Source organism: Balaenoptera borealis (genome assembly GCF_965194805.1).
Source record: "Balaenoptera borealis genome assembly, chromosome: 21".
Lineage (NCBI taxonomy): Eukaryota > Metazoa > Chordata > Mammalia > Artiodactyla > Balaenopteridae > Balaenoptera > Balaenoptera borealis.
The window spans coordinates 3,367,996-3,394,185 of record NC_138880.1 but is presented as its reverse complement, the minus strand read 5'-3'; the positions used below and the strand labels follow the sequence as shown (position 1 = coordinate 3,394,185).

General features: G+C 41.4%; 1 protein-coding gene across 13 annotated transcripts in view; it reads right to left on the bottom strand.

The window, feature by feature from the left end:
- Positions 1-26,190, bottom strand: part of PSD3 (pleckstrin and Sec7 domain containing 3) — a 568,569-nt gene that overhangs the window by 8,587 nt on the left and 533,792 nt on the right. For all 13 annotated transcript variants that reach the window (XM_082374818.1, XM_082374819.1, XM_082374827.1 and 10 more), the window contains one exon: positions 19,639-19,782. In XM_082374818.1, coding sequence (XP_082230944.1) covers positions 19,639-19,782 — 144 coding nt within the window. The remainder of the gene's footprint in view (positions 1-19,638; positions 19,783-26,190) is intronic.

The window sequence follows — 26,190 nt, the reverse complement described above, 5'->3', positions numbered from 1 at the left end:
GTGCGGTTCTTTACTCCCAACTTGAGGAAGCAGTTGGTGGTGAACCTATACTCCTGTCCCCTACGGGCCCACTAACACTTCCTACAAGCTGCTCTGGGTTTCCTGCTACGGCTTTTCTGCTAGGATTACCAGCTTCTCAGAGTACTATGGTTTCTTGCAAAGCTTCAAATTATTTCCTGATGCTGTTCTTCATTCTACACAATTTTTTTCATCAACTGTTCATTGAGTGTCTACTATGTTTTAAACGGCTCCTTGATTTTCTTGTCTCTGGGTATCTTTTTCTAAGAATAATTGAGAAGAACACTGCAGAGATTTTTTTCTCTAACCTTTATTGGTGCTGCTTTTCTTTTCTTAAGTTTGTATCTGAGTCACTATATAGAGCTATTGTGTACATAGTACAAATTACAGAAGGGTCTCAGATTCTCGATTTGATAGATTCTAGTCAAAATAAGTCTCTCATCATACTGCTTCCACACATGAAGGATCTGTAGAAGGCCTAAAGTATTTTCTTTCCAAGCAAAAGAACAGCTCAGTTATAAATTGTCCCAACAAAGGCAGCAAAGTCTTTTATAACTCTAAGTCTTTTAGGGATTTTTCTGGTCAAATTGAGATTTTATATATCTGTTTTAAGTTAATAATTATGAAGCTGAAGCTACTTGAAGCCACTCTTACAAGTTGTTTTGTTCAAAAGTAAGGAAACGCTGCTAGTCATTAAGCTTGCTCTGGTTTTGGTCAGTAGCCATGTTGAGGTGCCAAGCTTTGGTTGACAATGATTACATTAATGGGGTGCCCACAGGCTAACTTGAGGGCATTAACACAAGAATCATATACAATCGGTACGTTATTATCCCTGTTTTACAGTAAAGGAAATAGAGGCAGAGATAAGTCCAAGATAGTAAAGAAGTGAAGCTGGGATTTGGACTCTAGAACCCACACTCTTAAGCTGCATTTCCTTCCTGGGTATGAAAATATATGCAGGAATGTGTATTTTAGGATGACAGCTCTGAGAGACTCTGTAGGTTTGGCCATCAAAAGCCATTTTCAACTCCCCTCTTCTCCTATGTCCCTCCCACTGTTGATAAAACCAAATACTTACTTTCCCAGACACTCTTGCAGCTAAGATGGGCTGTGTGATATTTTGGCCACTGAGATATAAGGAGAACTCTCCTGGGGGGCTTCTGCGAAAGCGATTTTGCTTTCTGATGAAAGGGGCAGGCTTGAGAGGAGAAGCCACTGGTGCCAGCCCCTCACTCTTATTCCTTCCTTGACATGGATGTGATTCCTAAAGCTGTAACCCTGTGACATGAGGCAGCAGGCATGAAGGCAAAAGGACAACATGCTAGGCCTGAGGGGAAATGGAAAGGCAGAAAGAGCCCGGGTTCTTGATGACACAATGAGCTGGATCCAACTCTCAAAGTCCTTACTACCTCTGACTGTCTTGTTTAGTATGAATAATAAATACCCTTTGGGGTTAAGCCACTGTTAATCAGGTAATGGTTTTTTCTGCCACATTTTTTTCTTCTAGTTTCTTTTGAGATATAATTGACACACAGCACTGTATAAGTTTAAGGTATACAGCACAGTGATTTGATTTATATACATCATGAAAGAATGATCACAAAAAGTTTAGTGAACATCCATCATTTCATATAGATACAAAACTAAAGAAATCAAAGAAATTTTTTTTTCCTTGTGATGAGAACTCAGGATTTACTTTCCTAATGACTTTCATATATAACATACAGCAGTGCTAATTATATTTATCATGTGTTTCATTACACCCCTAGTACTTATTTATCTTATAACTGGCCGTTTGTACCTTTTGACTGCCTTCATCCAATTTCCCCCTCCAAACTGGCAGCCAGAATTCTATTCTCTTTTTCTGTGAGTCTGTTTATTCGTTTGTTTCTTTTTGATGTGTAATTGACCTACAGCACTATGTTAGTTCCTATTACACAACATAGTGATTCAACATTTCTATCCATTTCAGAATGATCACCATGATAAGTCTAGTTACCAACTGTCACCACTCAAAGGTATCACGTAGTTATTGGCTATATTCCCCACACCCTTGACTCATTTATTTTGCAACTGGAAGTCTGTGTCTCTTAATCTCCCTCACCTATTTCTCTCCTCACCCTACACCTCTCCCCTCTGGCAACCACCTGTTTGTTCTCTGTATCTATGACTCTGTTTCTGTTATTATGTTTGTTCATCTGTTTTGTTTTTAATAGATTACACGTATAAGTGAAGTCATATTGTATTTGTCTTTCTCGGACTTATTTCATGAAACATAACACCCTCTAGGTCCATTCATGTTGTCACACATGGTAAGATTTCATTCTTTTTTATGACTGAGTGGTATTCAATTGTATATATACCACATCTTCTTTATCCATTCATCTGTTGGTGGACACTTATGCTGCTTCCATATCTTGGCAATTGTAAATAATACTGCTATAAACATTGGGTGCATTATCTTTTTGAATTAGTGTCTTCATTTTCTTTGGATATATACACAGAAGGGGAATTGCCGATCACATGGTAGTTCTGTTTTTAGTTTTTTGAGGGACTGCCATACTGTCTTCCACAGTGGCTGCACCAATTTTATTTTTAACTGAAGTAGAGTTGACTTACAATGTTGTGTTAGTTTCAGGTGTATAGCAAAGTGATTCAGTTTTATATAAATCTGAAAAAGAATACATATATTCTTTTATAGGTTATTGCAAGATACTGGATATAGTTCCCTGTGCTATTATACAGTAAGTAGGTCCTTGTTGTTTATCTATTTTATATATAGTAGTGTGTATCTGTTAAACCCAAACTCCTAATTTATCCCTCCCCGGTGGCTGCACCAATTTACAATCCCACCAACACTGTAGGGGGGTTCCCTTTTCTCCACAGTCTCGCCAACATTTGTTATTTGTGTTCTTTTTGATGATAGCCATTCTGACAGGTGTGAGGTGATATCTCACTGTGGTTTCGATTTGCATTTCCCTGATGATTAGCGATGTTGAGCACCTTTTCATGTGCCTCAGGTACTGTTCATTGCAGATGAAAGCATCACTAATTGATACACATTCCAATTTTAGTAAAGAAGTAACAAAGGAATAAAATACTAATCTTTTCTCAGAAAGCTATCAATACATAAGGGTTTAATAAGGGCATATGCTAATAAAAAATATGCCATCAGTATTACACAGTGGTCTATGCATCAGTGAAATCTAAAGTCATATTCATTCTAGGGATTTAGAGACTTAATCTGTCTGTAAACTGCCTTGGTGGCAAGATTAAAATGCAGGAAAGAACTGCATTTTAATATGAATAAGGTTTAGTAAAATGATCTAAAGACAGTTTAAAAATACATTCAGAAAAATCAATGTGAGGCATACTATTTCATAAAACTAGGGCACTTATACAATAAAAGGGATATGAAGGACAATTTTTTGAGATGACTTGAAAGGGGACAAAAGGAGAAAAGGTGACTGGGCCATTTTCTACTAGCTTTTGAAGAAACTGACATTATTGGGAAAATTCACCAAAAAAATGCATAAAGAAAAGCAATTTCATCCACTCATTTTACAGCTCCAGCTGCAAAGCTGTTGCCCCCATAAATTACATCAGTGTGTCAATCAACAAACAAAAGGCAGAGTACAGAGGAGGGGCAGTACATGAATCATCAGATGAGAAGAAAAGACAAAGCAAAGCAAAGGGTGAAAGGGGGCTGGCAACCAGGACTGCTCAGATGTTGAGAGAACTAAGGAAAAAAACAATGTGGGTTTGTTTAGGAACTTCCAATGGCTGTGCTCTATTTCTGAGTTAAAAGGGCTTACAGGGACAGAGGCTACTAAACCCAGTAATACAGCTTTGCTTTCTACCATTCTCTGTGGCCAAGCCAAATTCCTCTGTAAAATATTTTAGGAAAGCTTATCTTTCATCTCAGGACTCTTCAGGACTACTGGAAGGACTGCGATCTACATTCTTCCGGGACTACAGACGCACCAAATTTGTAAACCTCTATCCAGAGGCTTTGGGGCCAAAAAAAGATTGCCTCTGAGCAAAGACAGGCGGCTCTGAATGCAGCCCGAGGAGTGGAGGACTGCCCTCAAAATCCTTCTCCAAGACCTCTCCTGGCTTCTCCCCGCTGGGGTGGGAAAGTCAGACTTCTTCCTAACAATGCAACCATGTGGCATCTTTGGGAGGGTTTATTTCCTTTTTTCCTTTCAGAGGAGACATGTCTCTTTTTTCTAAGACCAATCCTGAAATTTTTTTTAGGTTAGAGCTGGTGTTTAGGGAAAAGCAGAGCAGCAGCAGGAAGTGTACTTCTTGATCACTTTTTAACCTGATGTGCCAGTTCAGAGACTGAAAACCTGAGGGTCATGTTCCAATGGTCAATCTCAGCCAAAGAAGCTGGTAGAGGACAGAGCAGCAAACACTGTTTGCTGCTTCCCTAGTAGCCTTCTCTTGCAGCTAACGGAGTTGTGCTTTTCACTGAGGGTGTCATGTTCTAGCCTAACCCCAGGACAGGAATCCTGGTCTAACCCAGACGGGATAACCCTCATCCCCTTGCCAGTCAACCTTGCAGCCCTGTGACCTAGACCTGGCCAGTGACATGTACGGAGAGCCGACTAGGGTACTTCCAGGGAAGCAGTTTTTGGTGCTCTGATAAAAGTTGGGAGATGAAATGTTCGGAGCTACGGCAGGCACTTTGAAACCATGAAACGATAAGCATGAAAACAAAAAAGCCAATGTGCTAAGGATAGCAAATCAGAAATTTAGAAAGATCATACATCTTTGGTGGCAACTCTCAAGCAGCCAGTGACCATCTACTTCGAGTTTTCTTAGGTGAGATAAAGAATGTTTATACTGTTTAAAAACGTAGTCAAGTTTTCTATTATTTGCAGACTAATAAAACGGTCAACACTCAGCTTGGACTTACTCATAAAAACAACATCCCAATTGACTGACAGGGCTTAATTTCCAAAATAGACAAACAGTTCATAAAACTCAATAATAAAAAAACAAACAACTCAATCAAAAAATGGGCAGAAGACCTAAATAGACATTTCTCCAAAGAAGACAGACAGATGGCCAAGAGGCACGTGAAAATATGCCCAACCTCGCTAATTATTAGAGAAATGCAAATTAAAACTACCATAAGGTACCACCCCACACCGGTCAGAATGGCCATCATCAGAAAGTCTACAAATAATAAATGCTGGAGAGGGTGTGGAGAAAAGGGAACCCTCCTACACTGTTGGTGAGAATGTAAATTGGTGCAACCACTATAGAAAACAGTATGACAGTTCCTTAAAAAACTAAAAATAGAATTACCATATGACCCAGCAATCCCACTACCGGGCATATACCCAGAGAAAACCAAAATTCAAAAAGAGACATGTACCACAATGTTCACTGCAGCACTATTTACAATAGCCAAAACATGGAAGCAACCTAAGTGTCCATCAACAGAAAGGATAAAGAAGATGTGGGGTACACACACACACACACACACACACACTGCAATATTACTCAGCCATACAAAAGAATGAAATAGTGCCATTATATGATATCATTTATATGTGGGATCTAAAATATGATACAAATGAATTTATTTACAAAACAGAAGCAGACTGACAGACACAGAGAACAAACTTATGGTTACCAAAGGGGAAAGGGGGAGGGGATACATTAGGAGTTTGGGATTAGCAAATATTATATATAACTACTATATATAAAATAGATAAACAACAAGGACCTACTGCATAGCACAGGGAACTATATTCAATATCCTATAGTAAACCATAATGGAAAAGAATATGAAAGAGAATATATATATATTTATAACTGAATTACATTGCTGTACACCAGAAACTAATGCAACATCAACTGTACTTCAATAAAAAACAGTATCTCAATTGAGCTGTACACGCACTTCCTGTCATAATTTTATTTAGGAAAAGATATGCTTAATTAATAGGCTTTGGTGTAACGTAGTTTTGTTGGGTTTTCTCTGAATATTCAACAAATTATTGATGGATGTTATTCCACTCTAAGCCATACTGTGGTCACATAATAAGTATTAAATCCATTGACTATTTTATTATTTCCATTAATAGTTTTATACCAGTTGCTTGCTCGCCATGGGTGCTAGAGTACAGTTCTCTTGGTCCTCCCCTATAAGCCTACAACACGTAGGATATCAAGATTGTAAGAGTTAGCCAACAAATTGTCCTATAGCAGTTTCTGGATCTGGGTAATGATTAGTTAGTATACTAGTATTTACTAGGGAGCAGCCTGGAGATACTTCTAAAATCCTGAGGAAGGAAATTTGACAATAAAAACTTTGCTCCTTGATTCTTCTTTCTCCCATATCCCACATCCATCTGTCCCTCTATCTTCAGAATAAATTCAGAAGCACACCCTTCTCTCTGCTGCCACCACTTCCAGTCTGGACCAAGCACCGTCACCCTCTGCCTGGAGAACTGCGACGGCTGCCTCTCCGGTGCCCCTGTTCCCTCTCTGCCCCACGCATACTCTTCTAGAAAGAGAGTCATGGGCTAAACTGTAAGTGTCATCTGCTCAAAATGCTCCAATGGCTTCTCATCCTTAAAAATCCTTCCAAACCCCAAATCCTTACCCTGGCCTAGGAAACCCCCATCAGTGCCGCCCCCCGCCCCCCAGTCTGGTGTCTTCCTGCTCCCCCCGGGCACGCTGTGTGCCAGTCACCCTGCCTCCTGGCTGTCCTTGAACACAGCAGACACACTCCTGCTCCAGACCTCTAGTACCTGCTGCTCTCTCTGCCCAAGAAGCATGGCCCCAGGAACCCACAGGGCATATTCCCTGGCCTCTGTAACCCCTTTCGGTCTTCACCCAAATGTCTCCTTTATGCAGAGGCCTTCCCTGGTCATCCAGACCTAAAACTGCCACACCTGCTCTTCGCGCTGGTCACTGCATTATTTTTCTCCTTAGCATTCTCACCATGAGCCTTAGAGTTTGCTCATGAAACAGTCTTGTCTATCTTCCCCCTGCCAACCCTAGAATGCAATCACATGGGGGCGGGGGCAAGGACTTGGCTTTTGTTTGTTAATATATCCCCAGCACAGAGAACACAGAGTACACACTAAGTAAACATTTGATGAGTGTATAAATGGAAAGAAGGAATAAATGAGAAAATAAATTTCTCATATCTAATAGAAAACATATTTTGAACTCTCAATGTGGCAAATTCTAGAAAAATAAAACGACGGATATAGATGCAGAGGTAGATGCCTGATGAGCCCCTCCGTCAGTAGCCTCTAGGGGATGCTCTTTCACCTCCAGTGTTCCCCATTCCCATATTTTCTACAAAAATGCTAAGGTCTGACCCTGAGTGTCACCACTCAGCAAAGACTTGTCTATGCCCCCCACATCCAGACCACGGCTGTCAAGACGCCACCCGCGCAAACCCTGCAGAGTGCGCTGAGGCTGCGTACTTAAGACTGGGGCTCTCTCTCTACAGAGAAAGAAAAGTAGTTTATATCATACTTTGGAGGTTCATAAAACAGAGACATATTTTCTGAGCATCTCTTATGTAGTAGTACATGAAGACCAAATTTTATTACCCACTTAGAGCTTTAAACATAAAAGTGAAAAACTGGACTTTTGGAGTGTGGGGTGTGGTGGTTCTTCATTTGTTAGTGACTAGATCTCATTCTGACATGAAGGGCAGCCTCTAAATTTACCTTCTAATGAAAGCATCCATTAAAAATACAGTATGCTAACACATATATATGGAATCTAAGGAAAAAAAAAAAAGGTCATGAAGAACCTAGTGGCAAGATGGGAATAAAGACACAGACCTACTAGAGGATGGCTTTGAGGATATGGGGAGGGGGAAGGGTAAGATGTGACAAAGTGAGAGAGTGGCATGGACATATATACACTACCAAAGGTAAAATAGATAGGTAGTGGGAAGCAGCCGCATAGCACAGGGAGATCAGCTCGGTGCTTTGTGACCACCTAGAGGGGTGGGATAGGGAGGGTGGGAGGGAGGGAGATGCAAGAGGGAAGAGATATGGGAACATATGTATATGTATAACTGATTCACTTTGTTATAAAGCAGAAACTAACACACCATTGTAAAGCAATTATACTCCAATAAAGATGTTAAAAAAAAAAAAGATAAGAGTTTGTCAATGGTCATTTATACGTGAATTCCTTTGCCTGATGACTCTTGCACTGACTTATATGTAACGCACCAGGATCACATTTACCCTTGGGTAAATACGTCAACACTCACCTAAGATTCTAAGCTCTGTGGGGCAGAGTAGCAACCTCATCAATATTAATATGGGAGGGAACCTGCTGCTGACACTAAACAAGTAAATAATAACAATATGGAGGTTTTACACTTTTGCTCTGACCATAATGTTCATAAGCAGATAGTAAAAAGGGAAGAAGAAACAACAAAAAACCATGAATGTTTTAATTAATATAATTCATGCCACAAAGTAACCACTGTGCAAGCATGAACATCGCTCCAGATCGGGCACGTTAAAGATAAGATGGGCTGCAGAACGCAAGTCTGTGGGAAGCAATGTGACAGTGAAAAGAGCAGTCTTGGGGGCAGGTGGCCACTAACTATGGCATTGATTCACTTTCCTAAATCCTTGCTAGTTTTCATTACGTGGCCGTTCCAGGGTGTACTTTCATTAGGAAGGACAGAGGGAGCCTGAGAATGCGATGTGCTCTGGGGACAGTTATTGCCTTTGGTCATGTTATTAAAGGTCTTTTTTTTTTTTTTTTAATCATTTTCACAGTTGTTCCCTTTTTAAAAAATTTATTTATTTAATTTATTTATTTTTGGCTGTGTTGGGTCTTTGTTGCTATGTGCGGGCTTTCTCTAGCTGTGGTGAGCGGGGGCTACTCTTCATTGCGGTGCACGGGCTTCTCATTGCGGTGGCTCCTCTTGTTGCGGAGCACGGGCTCTAGGCGCACAGGCTTCAGTAGTTGTGGCACACGGGCTCAGTAGTTGTGGCTCGTAGGCCCTAGAGCACAGGCTCAGTAGTTGTGGCTCGCAGGCTCTAGAGCGCAGGCTCAGTAATTGTGACGCACAGGCTTAGTTGCTCCGCGGCATGTGGGATCTTCCTGGACCAGGGCTCGAACCCGTGTCCCTTGCATTGGCAGGCGGATTCTTAACCACTGTGCCACCAGGGAAGCCCCGTTATTAAAGCTTTTGTCGTAGTCTCTGTGGATTCATTCTCAGATCAATTCTTAAAAATTTCAGAGCTGTATGCTCAGCTTCCTTGCTCAGAGATTCTCCGACAGTATGAATAGATTCATAGCGGTATTAATGTGTGAGCTGATCCCACTATCAGAAAATTGAGATGGGATTTTACCAAATCCAAGCTCAGTGGCTAGTCTCTGCAGAGAAGCATCTGAACACTGCTTTTGTGGCTTTGTCCATTCAGCAAGCTCTCTCCCTTAACTTCCTTCGTAAGATTTGTGCTTTCCACAAAACCTTCTGTGACCGCCAAGAGCCAAAGACAATTCAAATGCTTAATGGCTTCTTTTCCTCCTAGAATCAAGTTGTCTCTTCACTCTGTAACCTCCTTACTACATTTTTTTGCAACGTTAATTTATTAAGTTGGTCTTCAATCACCTGTAAGAATACTTCTCAAGCATGTAGGAAAAATATCCCTTCCACTAGCAGCAATGCTTACTAGGAAGGAACAAAACAATACGGTATCCAAGGCCAGGTAAGCTGTGGCTTAGGCTGAATGTTAAGTGCTAAAAAAAAAAAATCCTGAGTATTGTTACTATTTGAAAAGAAGTTTAATCACATCCGCATCTCATCGAGCAGTTTCTTTTCTCTTGAGCTCTGCATACCATTTTTCATTTCATTTAATATAACACTATCTCCTTTTGACCTCTGATACATGAATACAATAGTAACAGCCTAAATGAAAAGAAAACTGCAACGGCAATTCTAACTTAGGGCTGCCATTTGCCTTCAGACCTCACTGCACCAGCAATCAAGTCCTGAATACATTTCCTCCTGACATTTCCTGGGTATGTCAGCTGGCTGGGTAAAAGGCCAGCTTAAAATGAAAGGAGAAGAACACCAATAATGTCATGTACATAGCAAAACACTTTTTGCTCCTAGATCTCTACACTGGAAAACAAACAAACCAAAACAATTAAAACAAGCCAACAAAACAAGGAGCTCTAGAAGAAACTGCTCATCCCCACTCTGCATTCTATAGGACGATGCAGAATTGACTTGCAGACTTTCTCCTTGACCGGCTGGCTCACCCTCCGCTACCTGCTAACTTAAGAAAGCAATACATTAAACACAGAGCTTTCTATAAGTTCTTATCTGAAAGCTATGCAAGGACTTACATTTTTAAAATAAAATTTTAACGTTTTTTCCCTATGCCATTCCCCTATCAGGCTTCTGCATGTAATGGTAACCCACTGCCAAAATATAGCAAATACACACATTTTTAGGTTGTATAGTTTGTATTCATGGCTTTCTGGGAAAATCTGAGGCAGTGTGAATTCTATTGTTTCATTTCAGTCTACCTTTTGGCTCGACTGCTCTCTAAATGAACTTTGTGACTTCAATTAAAAACAGAACTAAAATAAAAAGCTTACTTCTAACAATAATATAAGCAGAAGAGGTCAAAAAACTCTAATACGGACAAAAAGCACTGGGTCTGTAGAAAGCACTTTGAGCGTGTCTTTGTCTCCATCCTGTGGTCCTGGTCTGATGCTCCGAAGGCGTCTGGTCTCTGCCCCCAGAGCTCCCACAGGCCCTTCAGAGAGCAGCGAGGGCTCAATGGCCACCCCTGTCGTGCTTGTCCCTCCCAGGGCCCCCCGCTGCCAGGCCCAGACAGGCAGATCCCCTGCAGTGCTTTTCCCTTTGCAACATCGCAGCCTTTGTGGAGAAGAACAGGACTTGGGTGTCAAGGAGAGCTTTCCCAATTCTGAGAGCTAATTTTTAAAACGCTGCTGCCTTTCTCACTCTTCACACTTTGTTTCTCCAGCTCTCGAAACCCTTTCTATAAACCCAGTCTGTATTAGTACCCAGATTTCTTTTCTCTTCTTAGAAATTAAACTCGAAATTCTCAATTTAAAAGTCCACAAAGCTCACTTAGAAAATAGAACACAGTTTGTTTTCTAGGTGGAAAACTCAAGAATTGTCCAGTTCCCACCCAGCCATGGGTCAGTCCTGCAGACCTGCCATGCACCAGGCTCCTGGCTCTGGGGGCCCTGCCCAGTGTGGCCCTTGCATGAAGGTTTTGACAATAGCTGAGTGTAAAATTAACTGGAAAAAGAAAATTAACTCTGGATCAATGGGATTAAAAAGTTTAATGGAAAAAAAATTTGTCCCTTGAAACACAGAGATGTGAAGTCAAGTTTCTACATACCCAAGACAAGTAACCTGAGCTAGAGAAACACTATTTATCTGGATAAGAGGCTAAATTTAACTCCTATGGGATAGAAGTTTGTCTCTCACTAAGTTTTTCCTTAGGGAACTCACATCTAAAACAAAATTTTAGTTTGTTATGACAACATTCTTATACAGGCCACACTTTTAATCCTTGGTTTATATTTAGTTTGTGCTTCTGGCTGTACTGGAATTCCCTAAAGTCGCACACGCTTCCTCTCAGAAGCACGCTCCCGCGACTCTTTGTGGCAGCTGGCCTGTCACGTGCACAGGTCCCAAAACGCCAATGCCTGTCATAAGGGGACAGGTCAGTCTTTCTAGGAAATTTTTAAAGTAGGATTTGAGGAAGCTTTGAAGGTAAACTACCTTCCCCCCCTGACTTCCCGGGACACTGCATCCCTAAGATACACTGATTGCTTTTGAGCTCAAAGCAGTTTTGCACCTTCTGCAGGCCCAGTTCAAACATCTCTCTTCCATCTCACCAGTTCTGTGTCCAATTCTGAGCCTGTCTTGGTAAAGTATCTTCAACCCGTGGAATCAGAACACTGAGCGACCAGGCCTCAGCAAGTCCCTCGCCCCCTCCAGTCTCAGGCTCCACAAGTGGCAGAATGAGGGGCAGCTATAAACTTCCCAGGACTCTCTAAGGAGGGAAGCATGACACATGGATGAAGACACTGTGCTGGTCCGGGGAGGGCAAGGCACATGGGAAACTAGCTGTGGTTGACTCTGTCCACAAACTGGCCAAAGGCCAGACCTGGTCAGGAGGAAACCCCTGGTGAGAGGCCCCGACGTATCCCTCGTGCACACGAGCCACACCTCCAGGAGCTGTCCAGGCAGACAGGTGCTCCTGCGACAAGTCCGTGACTGGGCGAACTGCTTCCAGCCTTCCGGTGAGGGCTGTACTGAGAAGGCTTGTACAAACATAGGATTTTTGCATATGGTTTTTCCCTAATATTTCCAGAAGAACATTTCTGAAAACATTTTAAGTTTTCACTATAAGTCTACTGAGTAATTCTGAACTAGATGCACCTAAAGAACTGCAGTAGCCTGCTCCCTCCAAAAAGCCTCTGCATCTCAGAGCAGGGGCTCAAGCACACAAGTTTTTAAAACTCTTATATCAAAAGTATACAGATTCTTATGGAAAGTAGTAGGAAGAAACCTAAAGTAGTTAGACAGAGATAAAGTATTCTGGGTAAAAATAAAAAAACAGCACAGGAAAGGGCAGACAGTACCAGCAGTCAGCAAACCAACGGATGGGAGGGTCACTTACCAAAAGGTCCAAGGCAATTGCGAAGGAGGCCGCTCACACTATTTGCATGAGAATAGCCTTGTGGGGAGACTGAAGGGGCACTTCCTTCTCACAAGTCACTGCGGTGACAGCGCTCACACCAGGTGGGCCTCCTCTTTACTGAATCCCCACCCAGAAGTAACAATCAAAACAGTAAACAACAGGCACAGCACAGCAGCTAGACAGAAGCGACACCGTCTGCAAACTACTGTAGAGTCCTACGGTGCACAAGAGCTGCACCTCTTCCATTATGCGTGAAACCTGCAGCCCACTTGTGACCAGGCCTCCCAGTGCCGGCTGGCTTTTCGGGGGACTGAGCAGCCCAGGAGCCACTGCCTCAGGCGGTTCCTGAGCACGTGCAATGTGGCCACCTTACACCAACACGTGCCCTAAGTGTAAAGGTATACTAAAGTTTGAAGACTTAGGAAGAAAAAAGCATCAAATATCTTAATATTTTATAGTGATTACACGTGGAAATGATAATATTTTGGACATATTGTGTTAAGTTGAAACATCTTATTACAATTAATTCTACCAGTTTCCTTTTATTTTTAAGTGTAGCTACTAGAAAATTTAAAAGTATATATGTGGTTTGTACTATATCTCTATTGGACAGAGCTGGTCCAGATCCCCTGATAGCCCCAAATTGAACTATTCTTGTTTTACATTTAACAACACTTTTAGGGACCATTGTGAGAGTGAGTTAATCTAATAAACTATTTGCTGTTAGTATGTATCTTGCATCAAAAATACAGAGTTGGAGGTGACCTTATAGGTTAGTTCACCCAATCCCATCTCACCTCCACAGCCAGAAACTGAGGTCCAGCAAGGATAACTGGTACCAAACACACCAAGGATGAGACTAAAGTGGCCTCCTAACTTCCAGTCCATCCCTTTTCCTAATTTTACTATTTTATAACTGCAAGTATTTGCCCTTTTCTGGCAGACAGTACATTCACCCAAAGCAGTGACCCTCCTCAGAGCAGACATTTCAGGCGTAAGGAGGGATTTAGGGACAGAGTCACTGCGGGTCCTGTGACTGGCTGTTTGTTCTGCTTCTCAATCATCTGTTTAAAATGTGATTCAAAGGATCCTGTTGCTAAGCTTCTCCTCCCTTCAGAAGCATGCATCATCTTTTACAGATGAAAATCCAGAGCTCTGCAGCCCTCACTCATCGCGTCACACGAGATGCAACTCCAAATGGCAAAGCAAGACTCCTGTCTCTGTAGTTAACTGGACTTGTATGCCTGGGCAGCAGCTGAACCTGGGTCTCTAGACTCTAACGCTTAGTCTTCTACTAGAAAAAGAAAATTCCTAAACTTCCCCAAGAATTCTATGAACCTGCCACATCTTAGCTTCTCAGATCCAGACTGGGGATCACCTCTGTGATGCTTTCTATAAAGGAGACGGTGCTGGATTCCAGGCTAGGCTCTGTTACTGAGACTGAGACTCTCCCCTCGCTAGGGAGAAAGACGGTGACCACAGCTACCTCTGCACTTTTACAAACAAGGCCACTCACAAATTAACAGCTAGATCGTCTTGTTTCAGAGGTGGGTTAGCCTTGTGGCAGCTGGCAGTGCACTGATATATGCCCTTGCACTGCTCCTGTGAGAGAAAAAGTAGACCGTCACGTGAAAATTATTTATCTGATGTTGACAAAGACTGAGCGATCTGAGGGAGCAGAGCTAAGATCACAAGCAGAGAATCTGTTCAAAAAGAAATACATCAAACCACCACCTACCCACCATGCAACAAATAACCCAACGATAAAACTGAGGGCTTACACCTAGAAATTCATATTACATGCGCTCCTTGACATGAGCTGCTTTGAATTTCCTGAACGGCGCTGTATGGAATGTGCTCTTATTGTCAAATACATCAATTTCAGAAGGAATCGCGCCATTTTACATGCCACCAAAAATTAGAAATTCAGAAAAAGATGCATCACGCCTCAAGGATGCCCTAGATTTTCTAGATTTAAAATATTCCGTCCCAAGAGATTTACATGTCTTACTAGAATGGACATTTGTTGTTTCTAAAATTGAGCTTCCAGCCATGTGGTTCGTGTGGGCCCTGCCTGCCTTAAGCCATAAGCATGTGCTACTCCAGGTCGAAATTCAGGAGTGTGCACGTGGCTGATTTCTAGCCCATTCAGCCAAGGGGACTTATTCTGCGTCTGGGTAGAGCCATCGGGAACGTGGACTTCTTTTCCTGCTGGATTGGAACCTGAGAACACATGTACCTGGAAGTATCCATTTTCTAACCACGAAGAGACAGTTGATTCCAAAGCCCATGTTCAAAGATCTAAGACACAAAGCATATCCAACCGTCTGCAGCCTCTGTATAGGGATGGCAAACTGAACCGCCCTCAGGCGCCAGGACAGCAACACAAATGTGGACGCCTGCTAGGCTTGATATACTAAGGGGTGGTGGGGAGGACCCTGCAGGTCTTCCCTAAACGCATTCAAATCTCAGTGAAAACAAATCCAGCACTGCGATGGCCAAAGAAAACATTCTGACCTTAGGTCTGCTGGCCCATGAAATGCACTGGTCTGGTGCTGCCCGCCAGGTCTCCACCGGCTCTGCAGTGAACCTGGAAGCCTCTGTTAGCCTGCCCTCAGGAATCTCTCCCTCCTCAGCAAACTCTTACAGCCCAGTCATGCTTCTCACAGGTTTGGGTTGCTACTACAGTCTCTCTTTCCCTACTCAGGTCTAAGAATTAATAACTTATGCCACTGAAAACATCTTAAACGTCACATGAAAAACATCCTGGATCAAACAGTATCTTCACTTTAACTGCTAAAGAGACATAAAGACAAATTTCTGGGGCCAAGTACAGTGCTAGCAAGGGCTGTTTCTTAAAGGGCCCAGGAGCATCGGGCACAGCCCAGCCTACTGTGCTTCGAGTGGCTGGAGCTTTGTAAGTTTTTATATGTGACACAAACCACCCACCTGTCCCACATCCTGATAAATTTCCAAATGTACTAGAAAGATGGAGATCAATTAAACATTTTTAAGTGAAAAGGGAACTAAATAAAGTAGAAATAAGTTATAAGGAAGTGAGGCCATTTCTGATATTTATTTTTTGAAACTGGGAAATGATGGTGAGTTTCTTACACAGACTTGTGATGCCTAACAACCCTTTCAAAAGTGAGATCAGACTCCACACGAACTCTTCTAGACAAGTAACAGCCGCAGCTTGGGGAAGCAATTCAATCAACAACAAAGCAATGCCACCCCTCCCCGCCCCCTATGAATAGGCAGTAAAGAGAGAGAGGCATGAACTTGGTCACCTAACAGCCATTCTGCGTGGAGTTTGCTGCTGACAGTACTAGTGAATATTCTTACAGGCGAAGGCTGAGATTGATGGAAGTCTCCTTGTTCTCTGTAGACTTTTTATAGACTTCAAAACCAAACAAACAAACAAACAAGAGAAAGGACTTGAGGACACGGGGAGAGGGAAGGGTAAGCTGGGACGAAGTGAGAGAGTGGCATGGACATATATACACTACCAAATGTAAAACAGATAGCTAGTGGGAAGCAGCCTCATAGCACAGGGAGATCAGCGCAGTGCTTTGTGACCACCTAGAGGGGTGGGATAGGGAGGGAGACACAAGAGGGAGGGGATGTGGGGATATATGTATAACTGATTCACTTTGTTATAGAGCAGAAACTAACACACCATTGTAAAGCAATTATACTCCAATAAAGATGTTAAAAAAAAACAAACAAAAAACAAACAAACAAAAACCAACCCCTGAACCTTCTTATTTACCAGAGTTTCTAATCATTTACTGTCAGTCAGGGTTTGGAGAATTTCTAAGTCATAGAACGAGCTGTGAATTTGGCCCGCTATGAAGAACTGTTTGTACTCAAAGCAACTTGGGATATAAATCACTGAAACACATTAAGTTAGAAACAACCCCAGTGTTACTACCAACAGCTTAATATTCTAACAAAATAAAGGTGTTTTTCTTACCAAGATGTGAAAATTACAAGAACTGCTCTGAAACCACAGGGAGTCCCTTACTACAGGAACAGGTGAGAGAACAGGTTCCCGCCTGTGTTCTTCCCTGGTGACAAGGATGCAGATGGGATTCAAGCTCCCCTTCCTGTCACTGCCCATCTGAGGTCACACTGAACTGCAGACACTGCTGCCTGCTTATCACATTCGTTTTCAGGGGAGCTACTAAGCTTTCTCAGGGAACCACTTCCTCTGATGTTATCTTTTATACTCAATAACAAAATTTCATTTATTCACTCAACAAATATGTATCAAGCACTCAGTCCATATTCCAGAAGCTGGGATAGAGCAATGAACAAAGTACATAGGACGGTCAGTAACATTCAGACCTCCTGTTCAGGAAATAAAGCAGCCTGCTAGGGAAGGCTGTAAAAAGCCAAGCACTGAATTCTCTGCAGAGTCTCTCTAAGGCACACACACAAGACAAATTCTGGTGGCTGAAATAACAGCCAAGTGGACCCCGAAGGGTACAGTACTTCAATTTTAAATTAGTGAAAAATAATGATTCACTTAAAAAAAGAAGATTACAAAAATTTTTTGAGATAACCTCTATGAAGTGAGGTGCCCATCTGCCTTTCTGGTGACACAGGTCAACACAGTTCGACAGACAATCCAGCATGCCTGACATATTACCATATGAGAAGATTTTAATGAGCCAAAGTCCTGGAATGCAATCTTCAGGCTCCTTGATGTGACAATTTGATGGAAGTAAGACTTAGCTCCACAAAGGCTGGTCTAAGTTCATGTCAGGAAATGAAAACGCTGGCTTTTGCTGGGTTACATTTTCAGAAAAGGGGTACCACAGTGGATGCAAAAGCAGGGAGTGCTTCTAGCAGTGGCATCTCTTCTATGGTCCTGCCACCGCCCCTGCCTCCTGGGAACAGACTTGTAGCCTTTGAGCCAAGGGCTCAGGGCAAGGTGTTGAGAGCTGGCAGCAGGGGCCTGAGGTGCTGGGAAATTTAATTAGCACGTGTGAAACTAAAAGGGCCTACAGCTGAAAGCCACTCCAGACGTGTGAAGAATTGTGATTGATTTTTCAGAACTCCCATCTCCCAAGAATGAACAAGTGTGGGGATAGATGAGCTGCTTAGTTTCTTTGTTTTTTAAAAGGTATTTTTTCAAGTCTTTTGCTGGTAAGGCTTCCAAAGTTTTAGCTAATAAATTTTCTCCTTTAATAAAAGAAAGATCTTTCTTCATCTGCCCAGAGCAAGGACCTGCTTAACCATGAAGAAAAATAGTACATGGATCTGCAGGGGACCAAATGTCACATTTTGTAACAGAAATTTTATAACTCAGGAAAAGACTTTTAAAAGCTTCCATGAAATCCTGTGCAGACCAAAAGCAAGCACAGAGCAGAGATTAGAAATGGACCTGAGGCCCCTGCACTCCAAGGGCTCACAGCCTTGGCGTGGAAGCCATAGATGCAAAGACTTCCTGAAGTCACCGTAACAGGAGCCACCGTGCAGGACGGTAACCAGCAGGTTTAGAGCAGGCTTTTCATAGGAGGGATTTGGGCTGCATCTTGGAAGATGAACAGCACTTTCAGAAATGAAATAAGGGGAAGAGCATTTGGGGCAGAATAAAGTAGATGAACAAAGGCATAAAAGCGTGTTTGGAGGGAGCAGAGTGGGCAGAAATGTGACTGATATACATGGAGGTCGTGGTGGGAAGACCCGTGTTGTGGAAAGACAGGAGGAACCCGAATCCTCTCAGACGAAGGATTGGACTTTATCTGAAGGTAAATTGTGGGGAAAATCAAGGGCAGCTGTCGCACAGAAGCATGTCTTAGAAAACTGTCAGGAGCATGCAGGATGAACTATGACAGGAAGCAGCCGCCAGGCTCAGGTGGCACATGAAAACCCAGGACTTGGGCAGAGAGGCATACAAGCAACGCCGGTGGCAAGCGAGGGACAGGAGGGACACCGCAGAGGCCGAGCGCTGGGATCCGGCTCCTGATCAGACCTGGGATGGCAGGGGCGAGGGCGAGGGTGCTCAGATGATGCTACGTTTCAAGCCCAAGGAAGAAACATGATTGTAAGATGGGAAAGAAGGAGATGAATAAGTAGAATAGACTAGAGCTACAATGAAAAAGAATAGCTGAAGATGGATTCAACACACTCAACAGAAAAAGACTATGTAAAAAATTTAAAGATAATTGTTCTTCATTTTGGACTACAGGTTACGTACTTAAAAAAAGAGATACTTTAAGTGTCTTACAGTGGCTGCTGAAGGGGGAGAGTCAGAGGATCCTGCATAACTCTGACGCTAACTTGGGAGAAAATTTAGCCAAAGGTAACATTTACTATTTATACTGCTTTCAACTTGCTTTTAAATTTTCTGTCTTTCCAGAGTTTATGGATCCTCCCCATCCCTTTTAATGGCCACACTTGCTATAGTATATGGACGTGCACAACTTAATTTATCAGCCTCCTTGTGAAGGGCAGTGAGTGGTAAGAGGAAAAATGCATCCGTTGCCTAGCAGCAGGAAAAAGCATCATGTCGCCCTGTAGCTCATTTCCTCTGCGGTACTTTTTCTGACTAAGACTCTGCTGGAAGAGGTGCAGGAACAGAGAAAGCAGCTGCCCACCCTGGCATGTCCATCTACTTGTTGTTTTTTTGTCTCGCAGCCAGCACCTGCTATTCCAACAGGCAGGCTATTTGCTTTTAAGTGCATAAACTGGCAATTATTCTTTGATGCTTGTTTGACGCTTAAACAGAACCACGAACATGAGGGGCCACCATGATCTAGACCCTGCACAGAGCTCCCCAGGGAGAGGCAGGGTCAAGGTACATTGCCCACAGTTACAGTAAGTATAAAAAAAACCCTGCCTCATGGAAAAAATCATAAAATAGCTCAGGTACAGGCAATTATTACATTTAGGTTCAACACACCTCAAACTCCAGATAGTGATCTTTGAGTTTGTACTCATCCACCTCCTTGGCTTTAACCTTCTTATCAGGTGGGTAGGAGCGGTGCTCGGCTAGCTCTGTGGTGATCTGCCTCAGCTTGCTTTCGTGAGATTTCAGCTGTTCCTCCTGCAGGAAAGTATTAAGCCATTTAGCATCCAGAAAAATCAATAAACAACGGTAGCACACTTTAAAAAATCCCTTATGATGAATGACGTTAATTCATCAAAACAGTCCAACATGCCTCTGCTGCCACATCTTACCAACTTTCTCAGGCCAGGGTCCACGTGTACCTTCGAAAAATGGCAACCAAGGCCAAGGCCAGCCTCCCTAACCAGGCCCCTGGTCATAAAACCAAATGCTTTCATAGCCCTGTGTCAGGAGTAACTGCCACGGAGTTGAGACCAGGCCTCCTGAGAGATACTCAAGCAGGCAAGGCACCGGCTGCAGAGTCAAGCACCCATCCTGAGGGCTGCACAATTTGGCTTCTGCATTTCACGTCCTCAGCAGTGCTGTCCTGTCTGTCACTACAGATGAAGACCTACCTGCATATTTTTTTTTTCCTTTTTGAGACAAGCAATGCTATCAAGAAATAATTATTCTGAAAGCTGCTATTCTAAAAAATGTAGTGACCTATGCTTTTCCCTCCAAAATAGTAGAGGTTCTGACTTCCCTCAACCTCAAATTTTACTGAAGGATATTTAAGTTGTTTTCAGGTTTCTCTGGGCTGCTATGATGCTACATTCTTATGCATGTTGCCTAGTGAATATGAGAAAGAATTTCCCTATAGCACACAGGCACATCTCATTTCATCACACTTAGCAGATAATGAGTTTTTTACAAACTGAAGGTCTGTGGAAACCCTGTGTCAAGCAAGTCTATCGATGCCATTTTTCTAACATTTGCTCACTTTGTGTCTTTGTGCCACATTTGGTAATTCTCATAATATTTCAAACTTGTTCATTATGATTATATTTGTTATGGTGGTCTGTGACCAGTGATCTTTGATGTTACTACTACAACTCACTGAAGGCTCAGATGATGGTTAGCATTTTTTGGCAATAAAGCATTTCTTCACTAAGGTATATACATTGTTTTTCTAGACAGAATGCTATTGCACACTTAATAGACTGGGGTACAGTGTAAACATAACTTTTACATGCACTGAGAAACCAAAAAAATCTGTGTGACTTGCTTTATTGAGATATTTATTTCATTGCAGTGGTCTGAAACTGAACCCACAATGTCTCTGAAGTTTGTCTGTGATCACCAAGAACTGAAATTTCTGGGTTTTAGAAAATGTACATCTTTAAAATGACGCTAAACTGTTTTCCAAAGTGTTTCCACCAGTTTACATTTCCACAGTAGGTTTGAAACTTCCCATTCTTCTACATCCTTGCCAAAATTTGATATCACACTTGCAAATTTTTGCTAATTTTATGGGTATAAAATGATTTGAATTTACATCATCCTGATTACAAGTGAGGATGAACATCTTTTCGTATGTTTACTGGAATTCCTTTTCTGTGAACTGGCTGCTGAAACACTGGACCCATTTTTCTGTTGAGTCCAGATCTGTAAGTACAGTGGCTCACAGTTTATAGTTTATAGTGTACAGTTTATTCACAGTCAAATAAATGTCGGAATTCAACGTGCAGTGCTTTACTCCAGCTTCATCACCTTCATGAAGCAAGAATCAAGGAGATAATCTCAAAACAGAAGCATTTTAAAATCATACCTCTTAAATCTATTTTCACCACTGAAATAAAAATTCCAAGTGGTTCTTACGGGCATAAATGGATACAGACCACGCAAATTATTTCAATGCTAGAATCCCACCATACAGGAGACACACAGACTTTCCTAACAAAAGTGGATGTAAAAATGGAGAAGGAGGAAGGCAGTAGCCACAAGACGCAGCATGTTCTTAGCCTCACGCAATTAAATCTGTAATATCCACCGTGAAGAAAGACCAATCAGGAAGCTTGCTGTTCTCCTCCCTTTTGTCTTTGCCCTTACAATCCATTAGGGAAGCGTGCAGACCATTCTCATGGGACAACGCTAACAAAGGGGATTTCACAGAAGGCAGAGAAATACACCTGACAAAGTTCAAACAAAAGGAACAGAGATAGCAAATGGCATGTACTCGTTGAAACTGTTTTAAATTAGGAAGTCACAGCTTAAGTAGTGGCATTAAAGTAATAGATGCAAGAAAAACTACTGTTATATGTCAAGTGATGTACATTGGTAGTACCTGTGATAGCACATACAATGAAATTTTACCCAAAAGGCAAGTTTCAGATGATGTCACTTAATATTTAATTTTTTTCCTACTTATATAGTATTTTGACTTTGAAGAAAATTTCATATTTTCCTTTAAAATACCAAACTCTAGAGGAGACCTTCAAGGTGGAGGAGGAGTAAGACATGGAGATCACCTTCCTCCCCACAAATACATCAGAAATACATCTACATGTGGAACAACTCCTACAGAACACCTACTGAACGCTGGCAGAAGACCTCAGACTTCCCAAAAGCTGTGTGGCTGACAGGGTCTTGGTGCTCCAGCCGGGTGTCAGGTCTGTACCTCTGAGATGGGAGAGCCGAGTTCAGGACATTGGTCCACTAGAGACCTCCTGGCTCCACGTAATATCAAACGGTGAAAGCTCTCCCAGAGATCTCCATCTCAATGCTAAGACCCAGCTGCACTCAACGACCAGCAAGCTCCAGTGCTGGACACCCTGTGCCAAACAACTAGCAAGACAGGAACACAACTCTACCCATTAGCAGAGAGGCTGCCTAAAATCATAATAAGGTCACCGACAACCCAAAACACACCACCAGACGACATGGTCCTGCCCACCAGAAAGACAAGAACCAGCCTCATCCACCAGAACACAGGCACCAGTCCCCTCCACCAGGAAGCCTACACAACCCACTGAACCAACCTTACCCACTGGGGGCAGACACCAAAAACAACGGGAACTACAAACCTGCAGATGGCAAAAAGGAGACCCCAAACACAGTACCTTAAGAAAAATGAGAAGACAGAAAACACAGAGCAGATGAAGGAGCAAGGAAAAAACCCACCAGTCCAAACAAATGAAGAGGAAATAGGCAGTATACCTGAAAAAGAATTCAGAGTAATGATAGTAAAGATGATCCAAAATCTTGGAAATAGAATGGAGAAAATAAAAGAAATGTTTAACAAGGACCTAGAAGAACTAAAGAGCAAAAAAACAATGATGAACAACACAATAAATGAATTTAAAAATTCTCTAGAAGGAATCAACAGCAGAATAACTGAGGCAGAAGAACGGATAAGTGACCTGGAAGATAAAATAGTGGAAATAACTACCGCAGAGAAGAATAAAGAAAAAAGAATTGAGGACAGTCTTAGAGACCTCTGGGACAACATTAAATGCACCAACATTCGAATTATAGGGGTCCCAGAAGAAGAATAGAAAAAGAAAGGGACTGAGAAAATATTTGAAGAGATTATAGTTGAAAACTTCCTGAACATGGGAAAGGAAATAGTCAATCAAGTCCAGGAAGCTCAGAGAGTCCCATACAGGATAAAAATCCAAGGAGAAACATGCCAAGACACATATTAGTCAAACTATCAAAAATTAACTACAAAGAAAAAATATTAAAAGCAGCAAGGGAAAAACAACAAATAACATGCAAGGGAATCCCCATAAGGTTAACAGCTGATCTTTCACCAGAAACTCTGCAAGCCAGAAGAGAGTGGCAGGACATATTTAAAGTGATGAAAGGGAAAAACCTACAACCAAGATTACTCTACCCAGCAAGGATCTCATTCAGATTTGACAGAGAAATCAAAACCTTTATAGACAAGCAAAAGCTAAGAGAATTCAGCACCACCAAAGCAGCTTTACAACAAATGCCAAAGGAACTTTTCTTGGCAGGAAACACAAGAAAAGGAAAAGATCTACAATAACAAACCCAAAACAATTAAGAAAATGGTAATAGGAACATACATATCGATAACTACCTTAAATGTAAATGGATTAAATGCTCCAACCAAAAGACACAGACTGGCTGAATGGATACAAAAACAAGACCAGCATATATGCTGTCTACAAGAGACCCACTTCAGACCTAGGGACACATACAGACTGAAAGTGAGGGGATGGAAAAAGATGTTCCATGCAAATGGAAATCAAAAGAAAGCTGGAGTAGCAATTCTCATATCAGATACAATATACTTTAAAATAAAGACTATTACAAGAGACAAAGAAGGACACTACATAATGATCAACGGATCAATCCAAGAAGAAGATATAACAATTTTAAATTTTATGCACCCAACATAGGAGCACCTCAATACATAAGGCAAATGCTAACAGCCATAAAAGAGGAAATCGACAGTAACACAACAGTAGTGGGGGACTTTAATACCCCACTGTCACCAATGGACAGATCATCCAAAATGAAAATAAAGAAACACAAGCTTCAAGTGATACATTAAACAAGATGCACTTAATTGATATTTATAGGACATTCCATCCCAAAACAACAGAATACACTTTCTTCTCAGGTGCTCATGGCACATTTTCCAGGATAGATCATATCTTGGGTCACAAATAAAGTCTTGGTAAATTTAAGAAAATTGAAATTGTATCAAGTATCCTTTCCGACCACAATGCTATGAGACTAGATATCAGTTACAGGAAAAAAAATCTGTAAAAAATACAAACACATGGAGGCTAAAGAGTACATTACTAAATAACCAAGAGATCACTGAAGAAATCAAAGAGGAAATCAAAAAATACCTAGAAACAAATGACAATGAAAACACGATGATCCAAAATGTATGGGATGCACCAAAGGCAGTTCTAAGAGGGAAGTGTATAGCAATACAATCCTACCTCAAGAAACAAGAAACATCTCAAATAAACAACCTAACTGGGAAAAAGATATTCCATGCAAATGGAAATCAAAAGAAAGCTGGAGTAGCAATTCTCATATCAGACAAAATAGACTTTAAAATAAAGAATATTATAAGAGACAAAGAAGGACACTATATAATGATCAAGGGATCAATCCAAGAAGAAGGTATAACAATTGTAAATATTTATGCACCCAACATAGGAGCACCTCAATACATAAGGCAAATACTAACAGCCATAAAAGGGGAAATCGACAGTAACACAATCATAGTAGGGGACTTTAACACCCCACTTTCACCAATGGACAGATCATCCAAAATGAAAATAAATAAGGAAACACAAGCTTTAAATGATACATTAAACAAGATGGACTTAATTGATATTTATAGGACATTCCACCCAAAAACAACAGAATACACATTTTTCTCAAGTGCTCATGGAACATTCTCCAGGATAGATCATATCTTGGGTCACAAATCAAGCCTTGGTAAATTTAAGAAAATTGAAATCATATCAAGTATCTTTTCCGACCACAACGCTATGAGACTAGATATCAATTACAGGAAAAGATCTGTAAAAAATACAAACACATGGAGGCTACACAATACACTACTTAATAATGAAGTGATCACTGAAGAAATCAAAGGGGACATCAAAAAATACCTAGAAACAAATGACAATGGAGACACAACGACCCAAAACCTATGGGATGCAGCAAAAGCAGTGCTAAGAGGGAAGTTTATAGCAATACAAGCCTACATCAAGAAACAGGAAACATCTCGAAAAACAACCTAACCTTGCACCTAAAGCAATTAGAGAAAGAAGAGCAAAAAAACCCCAAAGCTAGCAGAAGGAAAGAAATCATAAAGATCAGATCAGAAATAAATGAAAAAGAAATGAAGGAAACAATAGCAAAAATCAATGAAACTAAAAGCTGGTTCTTCGAGAAGATAAACAAAATTGATAAACCATTAACCAGACTCATCAAGAGAAAAAGGGAGAAGACTCAAATCAATAGAATTAGAAATGAAAAAGGAGAAGTAACCACTGACACTGCAGAAATACAAACGATCATGAGAGATTACTACAAGCAACTCTATGCCAATAAAATGGACAACCTGGAAGAAATGGACAGATTCTTAGAAATGCACAACCTGCCGAGACTGAACCAGGAAGAAATAGAAAATATGAACAGACCAATCACAAGCACTGAAATTGAAACTGTGATTAAAAATCTTCCAACAAACAAAAGCCCAGAACCAGATGGCTTCACAGGCGAATTCTATCAAACATTTAGAGAAGAGCTAACACCTATCCTTCTCAAACTCTTCCAAAATATTGCAGAGGGAGGAACACTCCCCAACTCATTCTACGAGGCCACCATCACCCTGATACCAAAACCAGACAAAGATGTCACAAAGAAAGAAAACTACAGGCCAATATCACTGATGAACATAGATGCAAAAATCCTCAGCAAAATACTAGCAAACAGAATCCAACAGCACATTAAAAGGATTATACACCATGATCAAGTGGGGTTTATTCCAGGAATGCAAGGATTCTTCAATATACGCAAATCAATCAACGTGATATATCATATTAACAAATTGAAGGAGAAAAACCA